This window comes from Ovis canadensis, chromosome 18 (genome assembly GCF_042477335.2).
Source record: "Ovis canadensis isolate MfBH-ARS-UI-01 breed Bighorn chromosome 18, ARS-UI_OviCan_v2, whole genome shotgun sequence".
NCBI classification, from domain to species: domain Eukaryota; kingdom Metazoa; phylum Chordata; class Mammalia; order Artiodactyla; family Bovidae; genus Ovis; species Ovis canadensis.
The window spans coordinates 83,374,017-83,394,837 of record NC_091262.1 but is presented as its reverse complement, the minus strand read 5'-3'; the positions used below and the strand labels follow the sequence as shown (position 1 = coordinate 83,394,837).

Genomic DNA, 20,821 nt, shown 5'->3' with positions numbered 1-20,821 from the left:
CCTGCTCAGGGACAGCTCCAAGAAGGGGGCCAGGGCCTGGGAGGGTGCTGGCCGTGCTGGGCTCTCTCCAGAGGGCATTTTCAGGGAGCTGGGTCACAGTGGAGAGGTGCCTTGTCAGCTGGGGGCCATGCTAGTGTTTTTCCAAACCTTTCAGGGGTCGGAAAGGACCTTCCACTGGACAGCCCTGGTCCTTGCCTGCTTTGTCAAGAAAGAATTCAGACGAGGTGGCAAAAGGTAAAACTGAAAAGTATGTTAAAAAAGAAAAGTACACGTGGAAAGACACCAGGGCAAACTCGAGAGAGAGCCCCACGTCCGGGAAGCTTGGCGGTTTAGTCGTTAAGTCATGGCCAACGCTTGGGGTCCCATGGACTGTAGCCTGCCAGGCTCCTCTGTCCATGGGATTTCCCAGGCAAGATTGCAGGCAAGAATGGGTTGCCATTTCCTTCTCCAGAGGATCCTGCCAACCCAGGAATCAAACCCAGGTCTCCTGTATTGTAGGCAGATTCTTTAAGAATTGAGCTACAAGGGGCGGCAGTGTTCCGGATCTTTGTCTGCCTTCAAGCCAGTCATCTTGCTTTGCCCACAGCTGCCCGCAGGCTAATTTGTCTCAGGACCCTCCCCTGGGTGTTCACCGGCCCTCAGCCAAGCTGGATCTCAAAGTGAAGTTCCGGGAGGAGCAAGACTCATTACGGCCTGGCGTTATTCCCTGGCTTTTGACCCACGAGGAAACTTTCCGCACCTGTGTAGAATTTCACATGTCCCCAGAAGGAGCAGAGATCCCTTAATTCTTTACTCAAACACGGTTTGGCCCCTCTTTGTCGATTGTTGCCATGACTATTTCCTTAACATCTTTACAAGAGACAAAGATGGCCTGTTTACCCTCTTTTTACCAATGCTGTAAAGAACACTGTTGCATAGGAACCTGGAATGTTAGGTTCAAGAATCAAGTGGTCAGCAAGGAGACAGCAAGAGTGAACATCAACTTATTAGGAATCAGTGAACTAAAATGGATGGGAATGGGCAAATTTAAATCAGATGACTATTATATCTACTACTGTGGGCAAGAATACCTTATACTAAATGGAGTAGCCCTCATACTCAATGAAAGAGTCTGAAATGCAGTACTTGGGTGCAATCTAAAAAAAAAAAAAAAGCAGAATGATTTCAGTTCATTTCTAGGGCAAACAATTCAGCACCACAGTAACCCAAGTCTATGCCTCGACCATCAGTGCTGGAAAGGCTGATGTCGAATGGCTGAAGACCTACAGGGCCTTCTAGAACTGACACCCAGAACAGATGTCCTTTTCATCATAGGGGACTGGAGTGCAAAAGTAGAAAGTCAAGAGATACCTGGAGTGACAGTTAAGTTTGACCTTGGAGCACAAAGAGAAGCAGGGAAAAGGCTAACAGAATTTTGCCAAGAGAACAACACGCTGGTCAAGCAAACACCCTCTTCCAAGAACACAAGAGATGACTCCAAACATGAACATCACCAGGCGGTCATACCAAAACCTAACTGATTATACTCTTTGCCGCTGAAGACAGAAAAGCTCTATAAAGTCAAAAAAAAAAAAAAAAAACAAGACCTGGAGATGACTGTGGCTCAGATCATGAACTCTTTATTTCAAAATTCAGGCTTAAATTGAAAAAAGTAAAGAAAACCACAGGACCATTCAGGTATGACCTAAATCAAAAGCCTTATGATTAAACAGTGGAGGTGACAAACACATTCAAGGGGTTAGATCCGGTAGACTGAGAACATGAAGAGCTATGGATGGGAGCTCATAACACGGTACAGGAGGTGGTGACCAAGACCACCCCAAAGAAGAAGAAAGGCAAGAAGGCCAAGCGGTGGCCTGAAGAGGCCTCACACACAACTGAGAAAAGAAGAGAAGTAAGGGGCAGAGGAGAAAGGGAAAGATACACCCAACTGAATGCAGAGTTCCCAAGGGGAGATAGGAAAGGCTTCTCAAGTGAACAGTGCAAAGAAATAGGGGGAAACAATAGGATGCGGCAGGCTAGAGACCTCTCCAAGAAAACTGGAGAGATCAAGGGAATATCTCACGCAAAGAAGGGCTCAATAAGAGACAGAAGTTGTGTGGGCCTAACAGAAGCACGAGAGGTTAAGAAGAGGCGGCAGGAATACACAGAAGAGCTGCACAAGAAGGGCTTTGCTGTTGTTCAGGAGCCAAGCCATGCCCAGCTCTTGGTGACACCGCAAGCTGCAGCACGCCAGGCTTCCCTGTCCTTCACTGTCTGGGAGTTTGCTCAGACTCACGTCCACTGAGTAAGTAAGGCCACCCAACCGTCTCACCCTCTGCTGCCCCCTTCTCCTCCTGCCCTCAGTCTTTCCCAGCACTGAGTCCGCTCTTCTCATCAGGTGACCAGAGTATTGGAACTTCAACATCAGTCATTCCAATGAATATTCAGGGTTGACTTCCTTTAGGATTGATTGATTTGATCTCCTTGCTGGGCACGGGACTCTTAAGAGTCTTCTCCAGCAACACAATTCAAAAGCATCCATTCTTCAGTGCTCAACCTTCTCTATGGCCCAACTTTCATATCGGTACATGACTACTGGGAAAAAAAGTCTTAATGACCCGGATAACCATGATGGTGTGATCACTCACCTAGAGCCAGACAGCCTGAGAATGAAGTCAAGCAGGCCTTAGGAAGCGTCGCTATGAACAAAGCTAGTGGAGTTCCAGCTGAGCTAATTCAAATCCTAAAAGATGGCACCATTAGTGCTGCACTCAATATGCCAGCAAATTTAGAAAACTCAACAGTGGTCACAGGCCTGGAAAAGGTCAGTTTTCATTCCAATTCCAAAGAAAAGCAACGCCAAAGAATGTTCGATCATACAGCTGCACTCATTTCACAGCTGGTTAGGGTATACCGCAACTCCTTCAAGCCAGGCTTCAATAGTAGTGAACAGAGAACTCCCAGATGTGCAGTCTGGATTCAGAAAAGGCAGAGGAACCAGAGATTAAATTGCCAACATCCGCTGGACCATAGGAAAAGCAAGGGAATTCCAGAAAAACATATACTTCTGCTTCGCTGACTATGCTAAAGCCTTTGACTCTGTGGATCACAGCAATCTTTGGAAAATTCTTAAGGAGATGGAAATACCAGACCTCCTTACCTGCCTCCTGAGAAACCTGTACGCAGGTCAAGAGACAACAGGTAGACCTAGACAGGAAACAACAGCCTGATTCGAAATTGGGAAAGGAGAACATCAAAGCTGTGTGTTCTCACCCTGCTTATTTAACTTCTATGCAGAGTATATCGTGCACATTGCTGGGCCGGAGGAAGCACAAGCTGGAATAAAGATTGCCAGGAGATATATCAGCTACCTCAGATATGCAGATGACACCACCCTGATGGCAGAAAATGAAGAGGAACTAAAGAGCCTCTTGATGAGGGTGACAGAGGAGAGTGAAAAAGCTGGCTTCAAATTCAACATTCAAAACACAAAGGTCATGGTATCCGGTCCCATCACTTCACGGCAAACAGGTGGGGGAGAAATGGAGACCAAGGCAGATTTTGCTTCGTTTCTCTTGGGCTCTGAGATCACTTTGGCCAGTGACTACAGGCGTGAAATTAGAAGACGCTTGCTCCTTGGCAGAAAAGCTATAACAAACGCGCTCACTGTTCAGCTGCTCAGTCGTGTCTGACTCTCTAACCCCGTGGACCACAGCACACCAGGCTTCCCTGTCCTTCACCGTCTCCAGGAGCTTCTCAACTCAAGTCCGCTGAGCCGAGCATGCCGTTCAATCATCTCATCCTCTGCGGCCCCATCTCCTCCTGCCCTCAATCTTTCTCAGCATCACTGTCTTTTCCAATGAGTTAGCTCTTCACATCATCTGTCCAAAGTATTGGAGCTTCAGCATAAATCCTTCCAATGAATATTTAAGGTTGGTTTCCTTTAGGATTGACTGGTTTGATCTCCTTGCTTCCAAGGGACTCTCAAGAGTCTTCTTCAGCACCACGGCTCACTCAGCCTTCTGCAGGGTCCAACACTCACATCCATATATGACTACTGGAAAAACCACAGCTTTGATTAGATGGATCTTTGTTGGCAAGGTGGTGTCTCTGTTTTTTAATATGCTGTATAGGTTTGTCACAGCTTTCCTTCCAAGGAGCAAGCCTCTTTTATTTTCACGGCTGCGGTCACCATTCACAGTGATTTTGGAGCCCAAGAAAATAAAGTCTCTCACTGTTTCTGATTTCACACCTATATCTGTCATGAAGTGATGGGGCCAGATGCCATGATCTTGTTTTCTTTTAATGCTGACTTTTAAGCCAGGTTTTTCACTGCGCTATGATCCTCATCGAGAGGCTCTTTAGTTCCTCCTCACATTCTGCCATTAGAGAGGTGGTGTTTACATATTTGAGGTTAAGCCCCTGATGTTTCTCCTGGCAATCTTGATTCCAGCTTGAGCTTCATTCAGCCTGCCGTTTTACCTGATGTACTCTGCGTGGAAGTTAAGTAAGCAGGGTGACAATATACTGCCTTGGTGTTCTCTTTTCCCCATTTTGAAGCAGTTTGCTGTTCCCTGTTCAGTCCTAACTGTTGCTTCTTGGCCAGGATGTAGGTTTCCTGAGAGGCAGGTCAGGTGGTCTGGTATTCCCATCTCTTTCAGAATTTTCTACAGTTTATTGTGATCCACAGAGTCAAAGGCTTTGGCATAGTCAATAAAGCAGAAGTAGATAGTTTTCTGGAACTCTCTTGCTTTTTCAATGATCCAATGGATGTTGGCAATTTGATCTCTGGTTTCTCTGCCTTTTCTAAATCCAGCTTGAACATCTGGAAGTTCTCGGTTCATGTATTGTTGAAGCCTGGCTTGGAGAATTCTGAGCATTACTTTATTAGCGTGTGAGATGAGTTCAACTGTGCGGTAGTTTGAGCGTTCTTTGGCATTGCCTTTCTTTGGGATTGGAATGAAAACTGACCTTTTCCAGTCCTGTGGCCACTGCTGAGTTTTCCAAATTTGCTGGCATATTGAGTGAAGCACTTTCACAACATCATCTTTCAGGATTTGAAATAGCTCAACTGGAATTCCATCACCTCCACTAGCTTTGTTCATAGTGATGCTTCCTAAGGCCCACTAGACTTCCACTCCAGGATGTCTGGCTCTAGGTGAGTGATCACAACATAATGGTTATGTGGGTCGTGAAGATCTTTTCTGTAGAGTTCTTCTGTGCATTCTTGCCACCTCTCCTTAATATCTTCTGCTTCTGTTAGGTCCATACCATTTCTGTCCTTTATCGAGCCCATCTTTGCATGAAATGTTCCCTTGGTATCTCTAAGTTTCTTGAGAAGATCTCTAGTCTTTCCCATTCTATTGTTTTCCTCTATTTCTTTGCATTGATCACTGAGGCAGGCTTTCTGATCTCTCCTTGCTATTCTTTGGAACTTGTCATTCAGTTGGGTATATCTTTCCTTTTCTCCTTTGCCTTTTGCTTCTCTTCTTTTCTCAGCTATTTGTAAGGCCTCCTCAGACAACCATTTTGCCTTTTTGCTTTACTTTTTCTTGGGGATGGTCTTGATCCTTGCCTCCTGTACAGTGTCATGAGCCTCCATCCGTAGTCCTTCAGCCGCTCTGTCTATCAGATCTAAGCCCTTGAATCTATCTGTCACTTCCACTGTACAATTGTGAGGAAGTTGCTTTAGATCACACCTGAACAGTCTGGTGGTTTTCCCTACTTTCTTCAGTTTAAGCCTGAATTTTGCAATAAAGAGGTCATGATCGGAGCCACAGTCAGTTCCCAGTCTTGTTTTAGCTGACTGTATGCAGCTTCTCCGTCTTCACCTCTGAAGACTATAATTAATCTAATTTCAGTATTGACCATCTGATGATGTCCATGTGGATAGTTGTGGCTTCTGTGTTTGGAAGAGGGCGCTTGCTATGCCCAGTGCGTTCTCTTGGCAAAACTCTGCTAGCCTTTGCCCTGCTTCATTTGGTACTTCAAGGCCAAACTTTCCTGTTGCTCCAGGTGTCTCTGGATTTCCTGTTTTGCACTCCGGTCTCCTGTGATGAAAAGGGCGTCTTTTTTTTGGTGTTAGTTCTCCAGCATCCTGTAGGTCTTCATAGTACCTACAACATCGGCTTCTCCAGCATTAGCGGTGGGGCATAGACTCGGATTCTGTGATACTGAATGGTTTCCCTTGGAAACGAAGAGAGATCCTTCCGTCATTTTTCAGCGTGCACCCAAGCACTGCATTTCAGACTTTTCTGGACTATGAGGGCTACTCCATTTCTTCTAAGGGGTTCTTCCACACAGTAGTAGTTGTGATGTAGCGGACTACGTTCACCCTTTCTGGTCCATTCTGGTTCACTAGTTTCTAAAATACTGATGTTCATTCCTTCCATCTCCTATTTGACCACTTCTAATTTACCTTGATTTATGGACCTAATATTTCAGATTCCTACGCAGTATTGTTCTTCACAGCATCAGACTTTATATCCGTCACCAGTCACACCCACAGCTGGGTGTGGCTTTCGCTCTGGCTCGGCCTCTTCACTCTTTCTGGAGCTGTTTCTCCGCTCTTCTCCTGTAGCATGTTGAGTGCCTTCCAACCTGGGGAGTTCGTTCTTCCAGTGTCCTATCTTTTTGCCTTTTCGTATTGCTCATGGGGTTCTCAAGGCAGGAATGCTGAAGTGGTCTGCCATTCCCTTCTCCAGTGGACCACATTCTGTCAGAACTCTCCACCATGACCCATCCATCTTGGGCGGCCCTACACAGCATGGCTCATAGTTTCATTGAGTTAGACAAGGCAGTGATCCATGTGATCAGCTTGGCTCATTTTCTGTGTCTGTGGTTTTTATTCTGTCTTCCCTCTGATGTATGCGGCTAAGAGGCTTGTGGAAGCTTCCTGGTGGGAGGGACTGGATGTGGGGGAATCTGGGTCTTGTTCTGATGGGCAGGGCCACGTTCAGCAAACCTTTAATCCGATTTTCTGTTGATGGCTGGGGCTGGGTTCTCTCCCTGTATTTTGGTATGAGGCCAGACTATGGTGGGGGTAATGGTTGTAATGGCGACCTCCTTCAAAAGGACTTTTGCCAGCAACCCCCGCGGCCCCCAGGACCTTGGTACTCAGTGCCCTTGACGCTGTGGCAGGCCACTGTAGCCCATGCCTCTGCCAGAGTCTCCTGGACACTCAGAGGAAAGTCTGGCTCCGTCTCTTGTTGGGCCACCACTCCTTTCTCCTGGGTCCTGGTGAGCACAAAGTTTTGTCTGTGCCCTACAAGAGTTTGTTTCCCCAGTCCTGTGGAAGTTCTGTAATCAAATTCCACTGGCTTTCATAGCCAAATTCCCTGGGGGTTCTCAGTCCCTTTGCTGATCCCAAGGCTGGCGAGTCTGCTGTGGGCCCAGAACTTCTGCCGCAGTGCAAGGACTCATTTCATATAACCCTTCCCCAGTTTGTGGGTCGGCTGCTTGGCAGCTTTATGGTGAGGCCAATGGTGACCTCCTCCAAGAGGGTTCAGGCCACATGCAGTGCCTGCCAGATCCGCTGCACAGCACCGTCCCCGCGGCAGCCACTGCTGGTCCGTGCCTCTGCAGGAGACACTCGAACACTCAGTGGCAGGTCTGGCTCACTCTCTCATGGGGTCTCTGGGTCCTGGTGTGCACAAGGTTTCGTATGAGCCCTCTGAGCGTCTCTGGCAGGTATGGGGTTTGATTCTAAACACAATTCTGCCCCTCCTACTGACTTTTGGGGGCTTTTCCTTTGCCCTTGGATGCGGAGTATCTTCTTGGTGGGATCCAGCATTCCCCTGTCAACAGCCGTCCAGCAGCCAGTTGCAATTTTGCAGTTCTCACACATCCTTCTAGACTGTCACCTTGAGACCCAAGCCATAGGAGACTAGTAAGACAGGCGGTCCAGAGACTTCCCGTTCAGCCAGTTCAGCTGCTCCGTCGTGTCCGACTCTTTGCAACCCCATGAATCGCAGCACGCCAGGCCTCCCTGTCCATCACCAACTCCCGGAGTTTACTCAAACTTATGTCCATCGAATCAGTGATGCCATCCAGCCATCTCATCCTCTGTCGTCCCCTTCTCCTCCTGCCCCCAATCCCTCCCAGCATCAAGGTCTTTTCCAATGAGTCAACTCTTCACATGAGGTGGCCAAAGTATTGGAGTTTCAGCTTCAGCATCAGTCCTTCCAATGAACACCCAGGACTGATCTCCTTCAGAATGGACTGGTTGGATCTCCTTGCAGTCCAAGGGACTCTCAAGAGTCTTCTCCAACACCACAGTTCAAAAGCACCAATTCTTCGGTGCTCAGCTTTCTACACAGTCCAACTCTCACATCCCTACATGACCACTGGAAAAACCATAGCCTTGACTAGACGGACCTTTGTTGGCAAAGTAATGTCTCTGCTTTTTAATATGCTGTCTAGGTTGGTCATAACTTTCCTTCCAAGGAGTAAGTGTCTTTTAATTTCATGACTGCAATCATGATCTGCAGTGATTTTGGAGCCCCCCAAAATAAAGTCTGACACTGTTTCTACTGTTTCCCCATCTATTCCCCATGAAGTGATGGGACCGGATGCCATGGTCTTAGTTTTCTGAATGTTGAGCTTTAAGCCAACTTTTTCACTCTCCACTTTCACTTTCATCAAGAGGCTCTTTAGTTCCTCTTCACTTTCTGCCATAAGGGTGGTGTCATCTGCACATCTGAGGTTATTGATATTTCTCCCGGCAATCTTGATTCCAGCTTGTGTTTCTTCCAGTCCAGCGTTTCTCATGATGTACTCTGCATAGAAGTTAAATAAGCAGGGTGACAATATACAGCCTTGACGTACTCCTTTTCCTATTTGGAACCAGTCTGTTGTTCCATGTCCAGTTCTAACTGTTGCTTCCTGACCTGCATATAGGTTTCTCAAGAGGCAGGTCAGGTGGTCTGGTATTCCCATCTCTTTCAGAATTTTCCACAGTTTATTGTGATCCACACAGTCAAAGGCTTTGGCATAGTCAATAAAGCAGAAATAGATGTTTTTCTGGAACTCTCCTGCTTTTCCAATGATCCAGCGGATTTTGGCAATTTGATCTCTGGTTCCTCTGCCTTTTCTAAAACCAGCTTGAACATCTGGAATTTCACGGTTCAGATATAGTTACTATATATTTACTACCTATATATAATAAGGTCTAGTCCAGTAACAATACATTGAGTGGCCTGTCAATGAAATCTTTTCCAGAACCAGGAATGAGCATTCCTAGCACAGTGGGATGAAATGGTCATGAAATGCCCCCCAAAACTTGGTCAAATTCATGACCATGAAGGGACCCTGCCAGCTGGAAACTGGCACTTGCCAACTATCTCTACAGGATTGATTCATGAACCACTATAGCTGCTGACCTTCAATACCCTCTGAAAGGAGTTCAGGGTGGAGATCAGCAAAGAGGATCTCTGTGCTCCGGGAAGACTGACAGACCAGGCCTTCAGATAGTCGGGTCTTCTCAGGTAAGGATGTCTATAAGCCCAGATTCTTTCAACTTCTCATACCTAGAAAAACACTAAAATCATTAATGGTGACATCTGTTTGGGCTATTCAGGAAAAAATTACAATTAGAAGTCGAGAGGGGAGCACTGTGGCTCAGACATCCAAGGTAATATTACAGGACACTATGGGTGTGATTTGACACAGCTCCTTGCACTGCTGAGAGCTTCAGTTTTATGAGCTGCATCAGCCTTGAGGCCACCAGCCGTTCTCAAGACAACACCAGCTGGCAGCTGGTGGCTGAGCCTCACATTTTCAAAGTCTCGTCTAGCACCTATTTCATTTGAGACAGTGAAATTGCTTTAGTCCATATATTAGCATAAAGAAGAAACAAACAGTGCCTATTATTTATGTGTTGATACCAAATTAAAGGTTAAAACCTGCTTAGATAAAACCAGACAACTGGCCACCTGGCTACAAGTCTCTTTGAAATACCAGGTCCAGACTGGGTCTCAGGCTTACTCTCTTGAGAAGAAACGAGACTGGTTTTGTCGACTAACCTCCAGATTGTCCAACTACTTCTAACTGGACCTGCTAAACCCACATGCATCACAGTGGGCTAATAAACAAGGACATTAGAAACGTGTCTGGCAAATGGCTCCATTCCTTTGAACAGGATTGATCCAGGCTCTGACTCTGCGGCATCACAATCAAAACTCTTACCAAACATGACTGACTTACTCCTGCCAGGCCCCTGGCTAAGTTCTTACTCCTACCAGAGCCCCTGGTCACAGTATATTTTTTTACTGACTTCTGATCCCGTCCTCATTTAATCCACATGCTCAGTCTGTTCTCTTCGAGCACTACAGTCTTCCAGGCAAGATGACAGTGATGCAGAGATTCCAGCAACTCATCGGAACAGATTCTTTCAAAATAACAGCAGAAGTCACCCTTGGCCCCTTAATAAAACAAGGCAGAAACTCTGTGACCCCCAGCTAGGTGTCTGTGAACGCATGCCAACCTGAAGAAGCTACAGAAGACGGACCTTCACCCTTCATCTTCCAAATAAACATTTCTTGGGGTTCTTGTCTCTCAGAGGGATTTGAGGTAGTAGAGAAAACAGCCCCAAGGCTGAGCAGGTGGAGTTTGCCAAGCACAGTAGGTGACTTGCTGACACTCCAAGGACAAAGCTAGTGGCAGGAGCTGAGCTCGGCTGGGACAGAGACAAGAGGGCCCCATCGATGGGACGGGGAGCCTCCCCAGCTGCACTTGTGCAGGAAGGTGCCTTGAGGGTCACGAGGCGGGGGGGAGGCACCACCGCATAATAAATGCTATCAAGCCTCCTGCTACCCATGCACTGCAATCTTTCTTGGTAAAAAGATCCACACGCATAAGGGCAGGGCCCAAGGACAGGTCAAGTGTGAGGAAAGAGGTGAGATAATCAGCCAGAGGAGAACAAAACCCAGAAGAACTGCCCCGTAGACATGAGTCAACACACACGTGAGTCAACACACACGTGAGTCAACACACACAGGAGTCAACACAGACATGAACCAACATTGTCATCAGTCAACACAGACATGGGTCAACACACACACAAGTTAGCAACCTCTTCACTGCGCTCCTCCCCGTTAGGGAGGACGCCCGCACTCCTCCCCGTTAGGGAGGACGCCCGCACTCCTCCGCGTTAGGGAGGACGCGCACACCCTTTCTTTCCAGGCTGGTCTCTGCCTGCTCTGCCTTGAATAAATAAGCCTCTTCTCTGCGTGCTTTCCACACGCTGTGCTCTGTCTCTAATCATAAACTTCACACCTGTATTTACAGTGTTTGCCTCCTCGGAACATTCGTGCTTTCAAATGAGGCGAGAGCCAGGAGACCCTTCCTTCTGGTCCGCAGCCCCTGGTGCTCTAGCTGCTGGGACTCCGGGATTTCATCCAGGCTGTGCAGGTCCAATTCCAGGGCAGGGAACTAAGCTCCTGCTTCAGGACCGCTCCCTGCTGTCTCTCTAAGGAAAAGACCTCCACCCACAGCAATTCCAGGGTAGGGCCTATGGTGTCTCCCAATCCCTACTGCTCTATCGATGGGACAGCCAGCGTGCACATGGGGTCTAGGGTGCCCTGCAGCATTTCACGGCACTAGGAACAGAGGGACCCTGTCGTCCACATGCAGGGAGGCCACTGTGCCCACAGCCAGTAGTGGAGGGGCTGCACCGTGTCTCTCAGTTCGACCATCACTTTGGGCCCCGGTGACCACCATGACTCTGCCAACAGGCAACAGCTATGGCCAGGAGAACAGCTGCCCTCTGACCATAGATGCTGTTCCGGCCTCTGCCAGATATCAGAGCCATAGAAGAGGGCAGGGGGAGGAGGTGGGCAGAGTCAGGACCCAGACGAGGACAGTGGTCTAGAGGGAAGCCCACGCGGGCTGGGGGCCCAGACCCGGCCCGAGGCTGGGCCACACGCTGGGCACGACACCTCCCACAGGGCTGCAAAGGAGCCCACCAGGGCTGGGAGGCCCAGAGGGCACAAGCGAGGGGCCCAGACCCTGGGCTGTGGTGGTTCAACCAGGCATAATCCCAGCGGAAGGTGGAAAGCCGTGACGGCTGGGGTTCCCACTCCTCCCCTGGGTCCCAGAGCACTGCTCAAACCACCCCACTCACCCACAAGACGCAACTCGCCACATCTGGACTCCCCCAGGCCCTCTGAGGCAGAAACGCCCAGAAGAAAAGGGAACCTCAGGAAGCAAGTCTTGCCACCAGGTTTCAATCCGCTTCTTAGTGTTTGGAGACTTGTGGGCAGGGCGTTCACACGTCGGGGGACTGGTGCCCGAGTCCCAGGGAGCAGGGCTGCAGACACAGCGCACAGATCCCAGGAGCACATGTGTCTGGGGCCAGAGCAGGGAAGGGGCCCGGAGCCCCAGGCTGCAGGGGAGCCCCCTGCACGGCCCCCACCATGGGTGAGTGCGGACCCTGAGGGTGAGCACACAGGGACAGGAATGAGAGCCCTGGAGGGAGATCGGCCTCGGGACCCCCGGAGGGGCTGGAGCAGCCGAGTGGGCCTGGGGGAGGCAGCTGCCCCTAGTCACGGTGCAGGACGAGCACGCAGGGGCTGTGGGCCGTCGAGGAACAGCACAGGCTGGAGACGGGACGGGAGGGCTGCGCATGACCAGGGGCTCTGGAGGCCAGGGCTGGGTGGGCATGAGGACTAGCCAGGATGGAAGGAGGCTCTGATCTGAGGAGCAGGGAAGGGAGAGGATCCCAGGGCAGTGACGGCTCCTGGACAGGCTGGTGGAGCTGGCGTGTGTCCCAGGGCAGGGCCACGTGCAGGGACTGTGGGTCCCAACTGGGCTGGGGCCGAAAGCAGTGGCAGCAACAAGGAGCAGGGCTGCAGGGCCGGCCAGACTCCGTGTCCACAGCGGGCAGCAAAAGGCTGAGCCCACCGCCCCCCAGGACGCAGGGGGCTGACCAGAGCCCAGGGCCTGAGGACCAGCAGCGGGAGCTGGAGAGAGGCAGGTGACCCGAAAACTGGAGGCAGCAAGGGGCCAGAGGGGGGTGTGGGTGGAGGGACAGAGAAGAGCGGAGAGCAAGGGGCAGGACCTCCGCCAGGAGGGGCCCGGTGGACAGAGCTCCTCCAGGGGAGGGCTGCCTGGAGGCCTCGTGGGCACCTGGCAAGTCCAGGGACGAGAGCTGAGCCCAGGAAATAAAGGGGTGAGGAGTGCAACTGGGCAAGGGTAAGGGTTCCTGGAGGGGCCAGAGGGGCAGGAGATGCTGAGGGGGGCAGCCCAGGGACAGGGGGCAGTGAGGCTGCAAGTGAGCAGGGGCTGGGAGGGCAGGGGGGCCCCTGGAGATCTGGGCAAACAGGTGCAGCTTGTTGGTGAGCAGGGGCTGGGAGGGCAGGGCGTCTCCCTGGTGTTTGGGGGAACAGGTACAGCTTATGGGTGTTCAGGGGCTGGGAGGACAAGGGGTGTCCCTGGTGTTTGGGGGAGCAGGTACAGCTTATGGGTAAGCAAGCCTTGGAGGACTTGGTGTGCCCCTGGGGATTTGAGGGAGCAGGTACAGCTTGTGAGGGTGGGCTGGGGCTGGGAGAACAGGGGGTGTCCCTGGTGTTTGGGGGAGCAGGTACAGTTTGTGAGGGTGAGCAGGGCCTGGGAGGACAGGGGAAGCCCTGAGGATTTGGGGGGTTGGGTGCAGCTTTGGGGAGTGAGCAGGGGCTGGGAGAGCAGGGAGAGCCCTGGGGCTTTGGAGGAGCAGGTACAGGTTATGAGGGTGAGCTGGGGTTAGGAGGGCAGGGGACCTCTGGTCTTTGGGGAAGCTGGTACAGCTTGTGAGGGTGGGCTGGGGCTGGGAGAACAGGGGGTGTCCCTGGTGTTTGGGGGAGCAGGTACAGTTTGTGAGGGTGAGCAGGGCCTGGGAGGACAGGGGAAGCCCTGAGGATTTGGGGGGGTGGGTGCAGCTTTGGGGAGTGAGCAGGGGCTGGGAGAGCAGGGAGAGCCCTGGGGCTTTGGAGGAGCAGGTACAGGTTATGAGGGTGAGCTGGGGTTAGGAGGGCAGGGGACCTCTGGTCTTTGGGGAAGCTGGTACAGCTTGTGAGGGTGGGCTGGGGCTGGGAGAACAGGGGGTGTCCCTGGTGTTTGGGGAAGCTGGTACAGCTTGTGAGGGTGGGCTGGGGCTGGGAGAACAGGGGGTGTCCCTGGTGTTTGGGGGAGCAGGTACAGCTTATGAGTGAGCAGGCCTTGGAGGACTTGTTGTGCCCCTGGGGATTTGGGGGAGCAGGTACAGCTTGTGAGGGTGAGCAGAGGGCTAATAGGACTGGGGGAGCCCCTGGGTTTTGGGGGAGCAGGTACAGGTTATGAGGGTGAGCCGGAGGCTGGGAGGGCAGGGGGCACCTAAGAGCTTTAGCAGAGCACGTAGCGCTTCTGAGGTGAGCAGGGGGCTGAAAGGGCAAGGGGTGACCCCAGAGCTTTGGGTGAGCAGGCATGGCTTGTGAAGGCGGGCAGGGGCCTGGGAGGACGGGGGAGCCCCCCAGAGCTTTGAGGGGTCGGGTACAGCTGTAGGGGTGAGCAGGGGCCGGGGGGGACGGGGGAGCCCTCCAGAGCTTTGGGGGGTCGGGTTCAGCTGTAGGCGTGAGCAGGGGCCTGGGAGGACGGGGGACGCCTGGCGCTCAGGGAGCAGGTAGGGCTTCTAGGGGTGAAAGGGGCAGGGAGGGCAGGGGACTCTCTGGGGTGTCTGAGGGGAGAAGGTGGCGATTGCGCAGGTGAACCGGGCTCTGGGAACGAGCAGCTGGCCGGCTAGTGTTGAAGTCGGAGGCAGAGGGTCTGAGTTAAAGGGAGCCCTTTTGCTGCAGGGTCGGGGATAGCAAGGCCAAGTGCAGAGGAAAATGAAGGATGCTCTGGCCTGAAGTGGGAGGGCTTCCCGATGAGAGCAGGTGGCCTCCATTCACAGGCCCAGGGTTCCCATTGTGTTGCAGCCATCTCTGGGGACTCAGGGTGGATGGGGGTCGGCCAAGGCAAGGGGCAGCTGCCAAGACAGGGGACAAGGCTGGGACTACATGAGGCTCTTCCTCGAGGTCTCAGACGGGCAGGGGCCCGGGGAGCTGACCAGGCTCTTCCTCGAGGTCTCAGATGAGGCTGCAGGCCCACAGAGCTGACCAGGCTCTAGGGACAGCCCGGTTAGACGGGCTGGGGCCCGTAGAGCCACTCGGTGCTGGAGGTGCAGGCAGGGCCCAAGCAAGGCCCCCACAGTGCTGAGTGCGGGGTACACCCAGGAAGATCAGGGCCTGGAGGGTCTGGTGAGGAGGAGCCGGGCAGCCAGGAGTCTGGAGCAGGGGCTGAGGGCCAATCAGGGGAACCAGGTGAAGGACGGGGCCAGAGACACACCTTTGGGAGCCTGGTGGGACCAGGGTTGGGAGGGGACAATCAAGGAAGAGAACTCAGAGACAGGGTCCAGGATCAGGGCTGGGACGTGAGCCCAGAGCGCTGTGCAGAGCTGACCCCAAAGTCACCGGCCTGCAGGGCTGAGGCCAGGCCGGACGGGGGCTGGGGGCAGAGCAGGATGAGGGGGACAGGCTCCTCCAGGCTGAGGGAGCAGGGACCTCGGGAAGGGCCAGGCGCCCAGAGGAGGGAAAGGGCCCTGGGCTCTAATCCAGGAGGCCACACTCACCAACCCAAGCTGTGTCCAGACATCCCAGCTGCAGCGCACAGAGCTGGGTGGCCACTATGCCGGGCAGTCGTCAGACCCTGGAAGCAGATGGTGGCTGGGCTCAGAGGTGCCCCAGGCCTGGGCACCTGAGGTCCTGCTGGACCCTGCATTTACCAGCCTCCTCTCTCACAGCCTCCACCACACCCCCGAAAGTCTACCCTCTGACTTCTTGCTGCGGGGACACGTCCAGCTCCATCGTGACCCTGGGCTGCCTGGTCTCCAGCTATATGCCCGAGCCGGTGACCGTGACCTGGAACTCTGGTGCCCTGACCAGCGGCGTGCACACCTTCCCGGCCATCCTGCAGTCCTCCGGGCTCTACTCTCTCAGCAGCGTGGTGACCGTGCCGGCCAGCACCTCAGGAGCCCAGACCTTCATCTGCAACGTAGCCCACCCGGCCAGCAGCACCAAGGTGGACAAGCGTGTTGGTGAGAAGACGACCCCTGGGGAGGGTGTCCACTCCAGGAGACCAGGGTCAGCCCCTCTGCCTGCAGGGACCCCACCCCCAGGGGTGCTGTGAACCAGGCTCAGCGTGTCAGGGGAGGCCCTGTCTCTCTCCTGATGGTCTCGCAGGCTTGGGGAGGGGGTCGTCTGGAGTTTCCACCAGGTCCAGGGTGGCCGCAGGCTGGTCGACGTCCACACGCCTGGACCCACAGAGACGGGCCCTGGGCTCAGACCTGCCAAAACCCATCCCTGCCCTAAGCCCAGCCCATGGCTTCCTGCCCCTGGTAACCCCCAGTCTGCTCTCTCTGCAGGGATCTCCAGTGACTACTCCAAGTGTTCTAAACCGCCTTGTAAGTCGGGAAACCTTTTCTCCATCCAGCAGATGGGGACAGCACCAGGAGGACTCAGGGTGTGGGGGTGGAGGGGGACGGCTGCCTTAGATGAGTGAGACCCCGACGCTAATCCGCCATGTCTCCACCGCCAGGCGTGAGCGGACCGTCTGTCTTCATCTTCCCCCCGAAACCCAAGGACAGCCTCATGATCACAGGAACGCCAGAGGTCACGTGTGTGGTGGTGGACGTGGGCCAGGGTGACCCCGAGGTGCAGTTCTCCTGGTTCGTGGACAACGTGGAGGTGCGCACGGCCAGGACAAAGCCGAGAGAGGAGCAGTTCAACAGCACCTTCCGCGTGGTCAGCGCCCTGCCCATCCAGCACGACCACTGGACTGGAGGAAAGGAGTTCAAGTGCAAGGTCCACAGCAAAGGCCTCCCGGCCCCCATCGTGAGGACCATCTCCAGGACCAAAGGTGGGCCAGGTGGGCGGGCCCAGGAGGGTCCCGTGAGCCAATCAGAGTGACTGCTGTGCTAACAGGCTTGTCTGTCCCCACAGGGCAGGCCCGGGAGCCGCAGGTGTACGTCCTGGCCCCACCCCAGGAAGAGCTCAGCAAAAGCACGCTCAGCGTCACCTGCCTGGTCACCGGCTTCTACCCAGACTACATCGCCGTGGAGTGGCAGAGAGCGCGGCAGCCTGAGTCGGAGGACAAGTACGGCACGACCACATCCCAGCTGGACGCCGACGGCTCCTACTTCCTGTACAGCAGGCTCAGGGTGGACAAAAGCAGCTGGCAAAGAGGAGACACCTACGCGTGTGTGGTGATGCACGAGGCTCTGCACAACCACTACACACAGAAGTCGATCTCTAAGCCTCCGGGTAAATGAGCCACACGCCCCCGCACCAGCAAGCCCTCACCCAGCCCGCCCTCCCCGGGCTCCAGGTCCAGCCAGGACGCCCTAGCCCCTCCCTGTGTGCATGCCTCCTGGGCCGCCATGAATAAAGCACCCAGGCCGCCCTGGGACCCTGCAACGCTGTGCTGGTTCTTTCCGAGGCAGAGCCCTGGTGACCGCCAGGCCTGCGGGGGGTGGGCTGAGCCCACTCTGGGCCGCTTGGTTCAGCATCTGTGGGGGCGCTGACCCCTCTCCGGGCCAGACACACAGTGAGTGGGTCCAGCAGGCCCCCTGGGGGCTGCCCGAGGCCTCGGAGGGGCTTGGCCAGAGGTGCAGCTCCACGGCCCCCTCCAGCCACCACATTCTGGGCCAGACTCTGGGCAGGAACGGGGGAAGCCCCCGACACCTCAGGGATTGAGGCCCAACGCTTCCCGCCTCTGCTCCAGCCCACGCTGAGGGGCAGGGCCGCGGCCTTGTCCCCAGGCCCCTGTTCCTGGGTGCCCAGAGTCCGTGTGTCCACTCTGGGCCTGCCTGGAGCCAGACTGGCCTGCGGGATGGCCCTGCTTCACCCTCAGGCTCCCGAGGTCAGGCGTCGTCCTCGTCGGCCAGTAGCTCTGCCTGGCTCTCTCTGCCCGGGGCCAGGCCTGTGTGCCCATGGGGAGGTCGTCCCTGTGCCTGAAAAGGGCCCAGGCTGGGAGCCCTGAACATCCAGGGCAGGGACCTAGCTGCTCCCTGGGGACACTGAGCCCAGAGCCCCAGACACCAAGCCCCAGCCCCGCACGCACACGAGACAGCCCACACCCAGCGTCCTCCACACGCACTCAGGCGTCCACCCGCACACAAGCACGCTTCACCCCCGTCACACACCCACATGCCTGCACACACTCAGGTCTCACGCTCCGGGACCCATGGGGTGATCCCACGGGCCCAGACCCAGAGCTGGGTCTCATAAGCCCTCCCTGTGGACATCAGCTGGTCCCCATCCTCCAGCACCCTTGGGCTGCTCAGCGGCCCTTTCCCACACTGACCACACTGACCAGGTCAGACATCCTTCCTCGCCTCCCCTGGGGCACCCACGCCCCTCCCTCGCAGGCTGAGACCCCCCCTCAGCCCCTCGTCCTGGCACCCTCACCCCTCGGGCACAGGGACACAGCTCGGCACTGTCTGCCCTCCCTCTCGGGGACAGAGCCCAGGCACGTGCGCTCTGCTGAGCCTCCCAGCTCCAGGCCTGGCCCCCAGGGCAGAGGAGGCCAGGAATTGAGCCTCTGTCCTGCGGGGAGGTGGGGTCAGGGCCCCAGCTCAGGGCACAGCTCAGGATGGGAGCAGGACCCCACAGGCCAGGCCCAGACAGTGGCCAGGGCTGGAGGGCTGGGGCTGGGGCCCAGAGACTGACCTCAGGTGACCCCTGCCCGGCCCATGGGGGATCACACCGCCATCCCCCCCGCCGCAGAGGGAGCCCTGCCCCGAAGCCCCGATGGCCCTGCCCAGCCCCCCGTGGGCAGACACAGCACTGACCCCCCTCCCTGTGCAGATCTGCTGCTGGAGGAGGAGAGCTGTGTGGACGCCCAGGACGGGGAGCTGGACGGGCTCTGGACGACTATCTCCATCTTCATCACGCTCTTCCTGCTCAGCGTCTGCTACAGCGCCACTGTGACCCTCTTCAAGGTGGGGGTCCACCCTGCTGGGCCCTCGGGCCCCCTCTCTGTCCCCAGGGTCCCCGCAGAGTCCCTCCCTGCCCCTCCCTGTCCCTCCCTGTCCCTCCCTGCCCCTCACTGTCCCTCCCTGTCCCTCCCTGCCCCTCCCTGTCCCTCTCTGTCCCTCCCTGTTCCTCCCTGTCCCTCCCTGTCCACTCCCTGTCCCTCCCTGTCCCTCTCTGTCCCTGGGAGCTAGCCAGTGATGTCCAGGCTGCACTCACCCCACTCTCCCCGGCAGGTGAAGTGGATCCTCTCATCTGTGGTGGAGCTGAAGCAGTCAATCACTCCCAACTACAGAAACATGATCGGACAGGGCGCCTAGAGCTCCTGTGGGCCACGTCCGGACCACCCCAGACCCGGCTGGACCACCCCTTTCCGCTCGTGACTCTCAGCCTGTGCCAGGGCTGCCCCATTGCCTTGTGAGCTCGCTAACCCCCGAGCTCTCGGCCATCCTTCCCTGCACCTCAGACTCCGGCACTGTAGCCGCCACTGTCTGCCCCAGCCCCCCTCAAAGACCCAAGTGAACAGCAGGTGATGCCCCAACCTGAGCTGATGGACGAAGAGGGCCTCTGCGCAGTCTGCAAGACACCATTGCCACCAGTTGCCCTACGAAGAGTGCATGGGTCCAGGGCTGTCTGCACAGGGCGCCCATCTTGCCCAGGCCTGGATCCAGACCGCAGGTCCCTGGGGGAGGAAGCTGAGTTCCCACACCGTATGCACAGGGCCCAGCCCCCGCATCTTGCCCAGGCCTGGATCCAGACCGCAGGTCCCTACGGGAGGTAGCTGAGTTCCCATACCGTATGCACAGGGTACCCATCCTGCCCAGGGTGGGATCCAGACCACAGGTCCCTGGGGGAGGCCCCTGTGTCAGATCCTTGGGAAGAGCTGTCCGACAGCTGCCCTGCTGACCAAGCTCCTGGGAGGACCACTACCGGTCACTCAGGTCACCTCCACCGAGGACGCTGCTGGGAGCAGGGCCTGGGCCCACAGAGGCCGCAGGAGCCCCGGTGGGGAAGGGGTGACGTCCCGCCAACGGGCCGCCTGGAGACGGGCCTGGTGACCAGTTCCCAGTGGACAGAGCTGGAGGGGCTCCCAGGACACAGGACGGCAGGGCAGCCAGTCCATCCAGTGGCCAACAGCCTGACACTCCCCCAGGAGCTCGGCCTGCACCGAGAGCGGGGGTGAGAGGTGAGACCAGAGACCCACAGAGGCCCAGCCCCGGGCCCCGGGCCCACCCCGCCTCTCAGGACAGACTCTCCCGTCATTGCAGAAATGTGCACGGGCTTCTCTGGATGGGAGGCGCTGCCCCAGGACTGGAAGGACCACAGCCCTGGGGCTTGGGAAGCTGCTTCTGCGAATGTGGTAGCCTGTTCTTTGCTGTCTCTGTATCTCTTTAACGACAATAAAGCATCTTTACTTCGCCTAGCTCACCGGCCAGTCTCCGTATGTTGACACGCCTTCTCCCTTTGAGGAGTCCACAGCCTGGCTGCCCCACCCCCACTGGCCCCGGGCTTCCTGCCCCCACCACCTGCACCCAGGGTCCCTGGTCCCATCCCTACCTGACTCATGGGTGCCTGACCCCCACCCACGACCCGCCCCTAGGGCTCCACTCCGCCTCCCAGGCAGAGGCCAGCCTGGCACCAGGGGAGCCACAGACAAGTGCCCCGTGTTGGGTGGTCAGCACAGGAGGCTGTAACAAACACCGCAGGGGGCTTGGACCACAGGCGTCACCACTCACACCCTGGAGCCTGGGACCCCGGATCCAGGAGCGCAGGGCCGGCTCCTGCTGAGGCCTGTCTCCATGGGGTGTAGATGCCGTGTC

At 55.5% G+C, this 20,821-nt stretch overlaps 2 gene segments (V, D, J or C); both read left to right on the top strand.

The window, feature by feature from the left end:
- Positions 1 to 12: 12 nt before the first annotated feature.
- On the top strand, positions 13 to 17,444 carry LOC138423847 (Ig gamma chain C region-like). The segment is given in 5 exon segments: positions 13 to 44; positions 15,643 to 16,066; positions 16,394 to 16,432; positions 16,567 to 16,887; positions 16,971 to 17,444. Coding segments are annotated over 4 exon segments (1,098 nt in total).
- Positions 17,445 to 18,362: 918 nt separating this feature from the next.
- Positions 18,363 to 20,424, top strand: LOC138423851 (immunoglobulin heavy constant gamma 1-like). The segment is given in 2 exon segments: positions 18,363 to 18,970; positions 19,238 to 20,424. Coding segments are annotated over 2 exon segments (333 nt in total).
- The last annotated feature ends 397 nt before the right edge of the window (positions 20,425 to 20,821 follow it).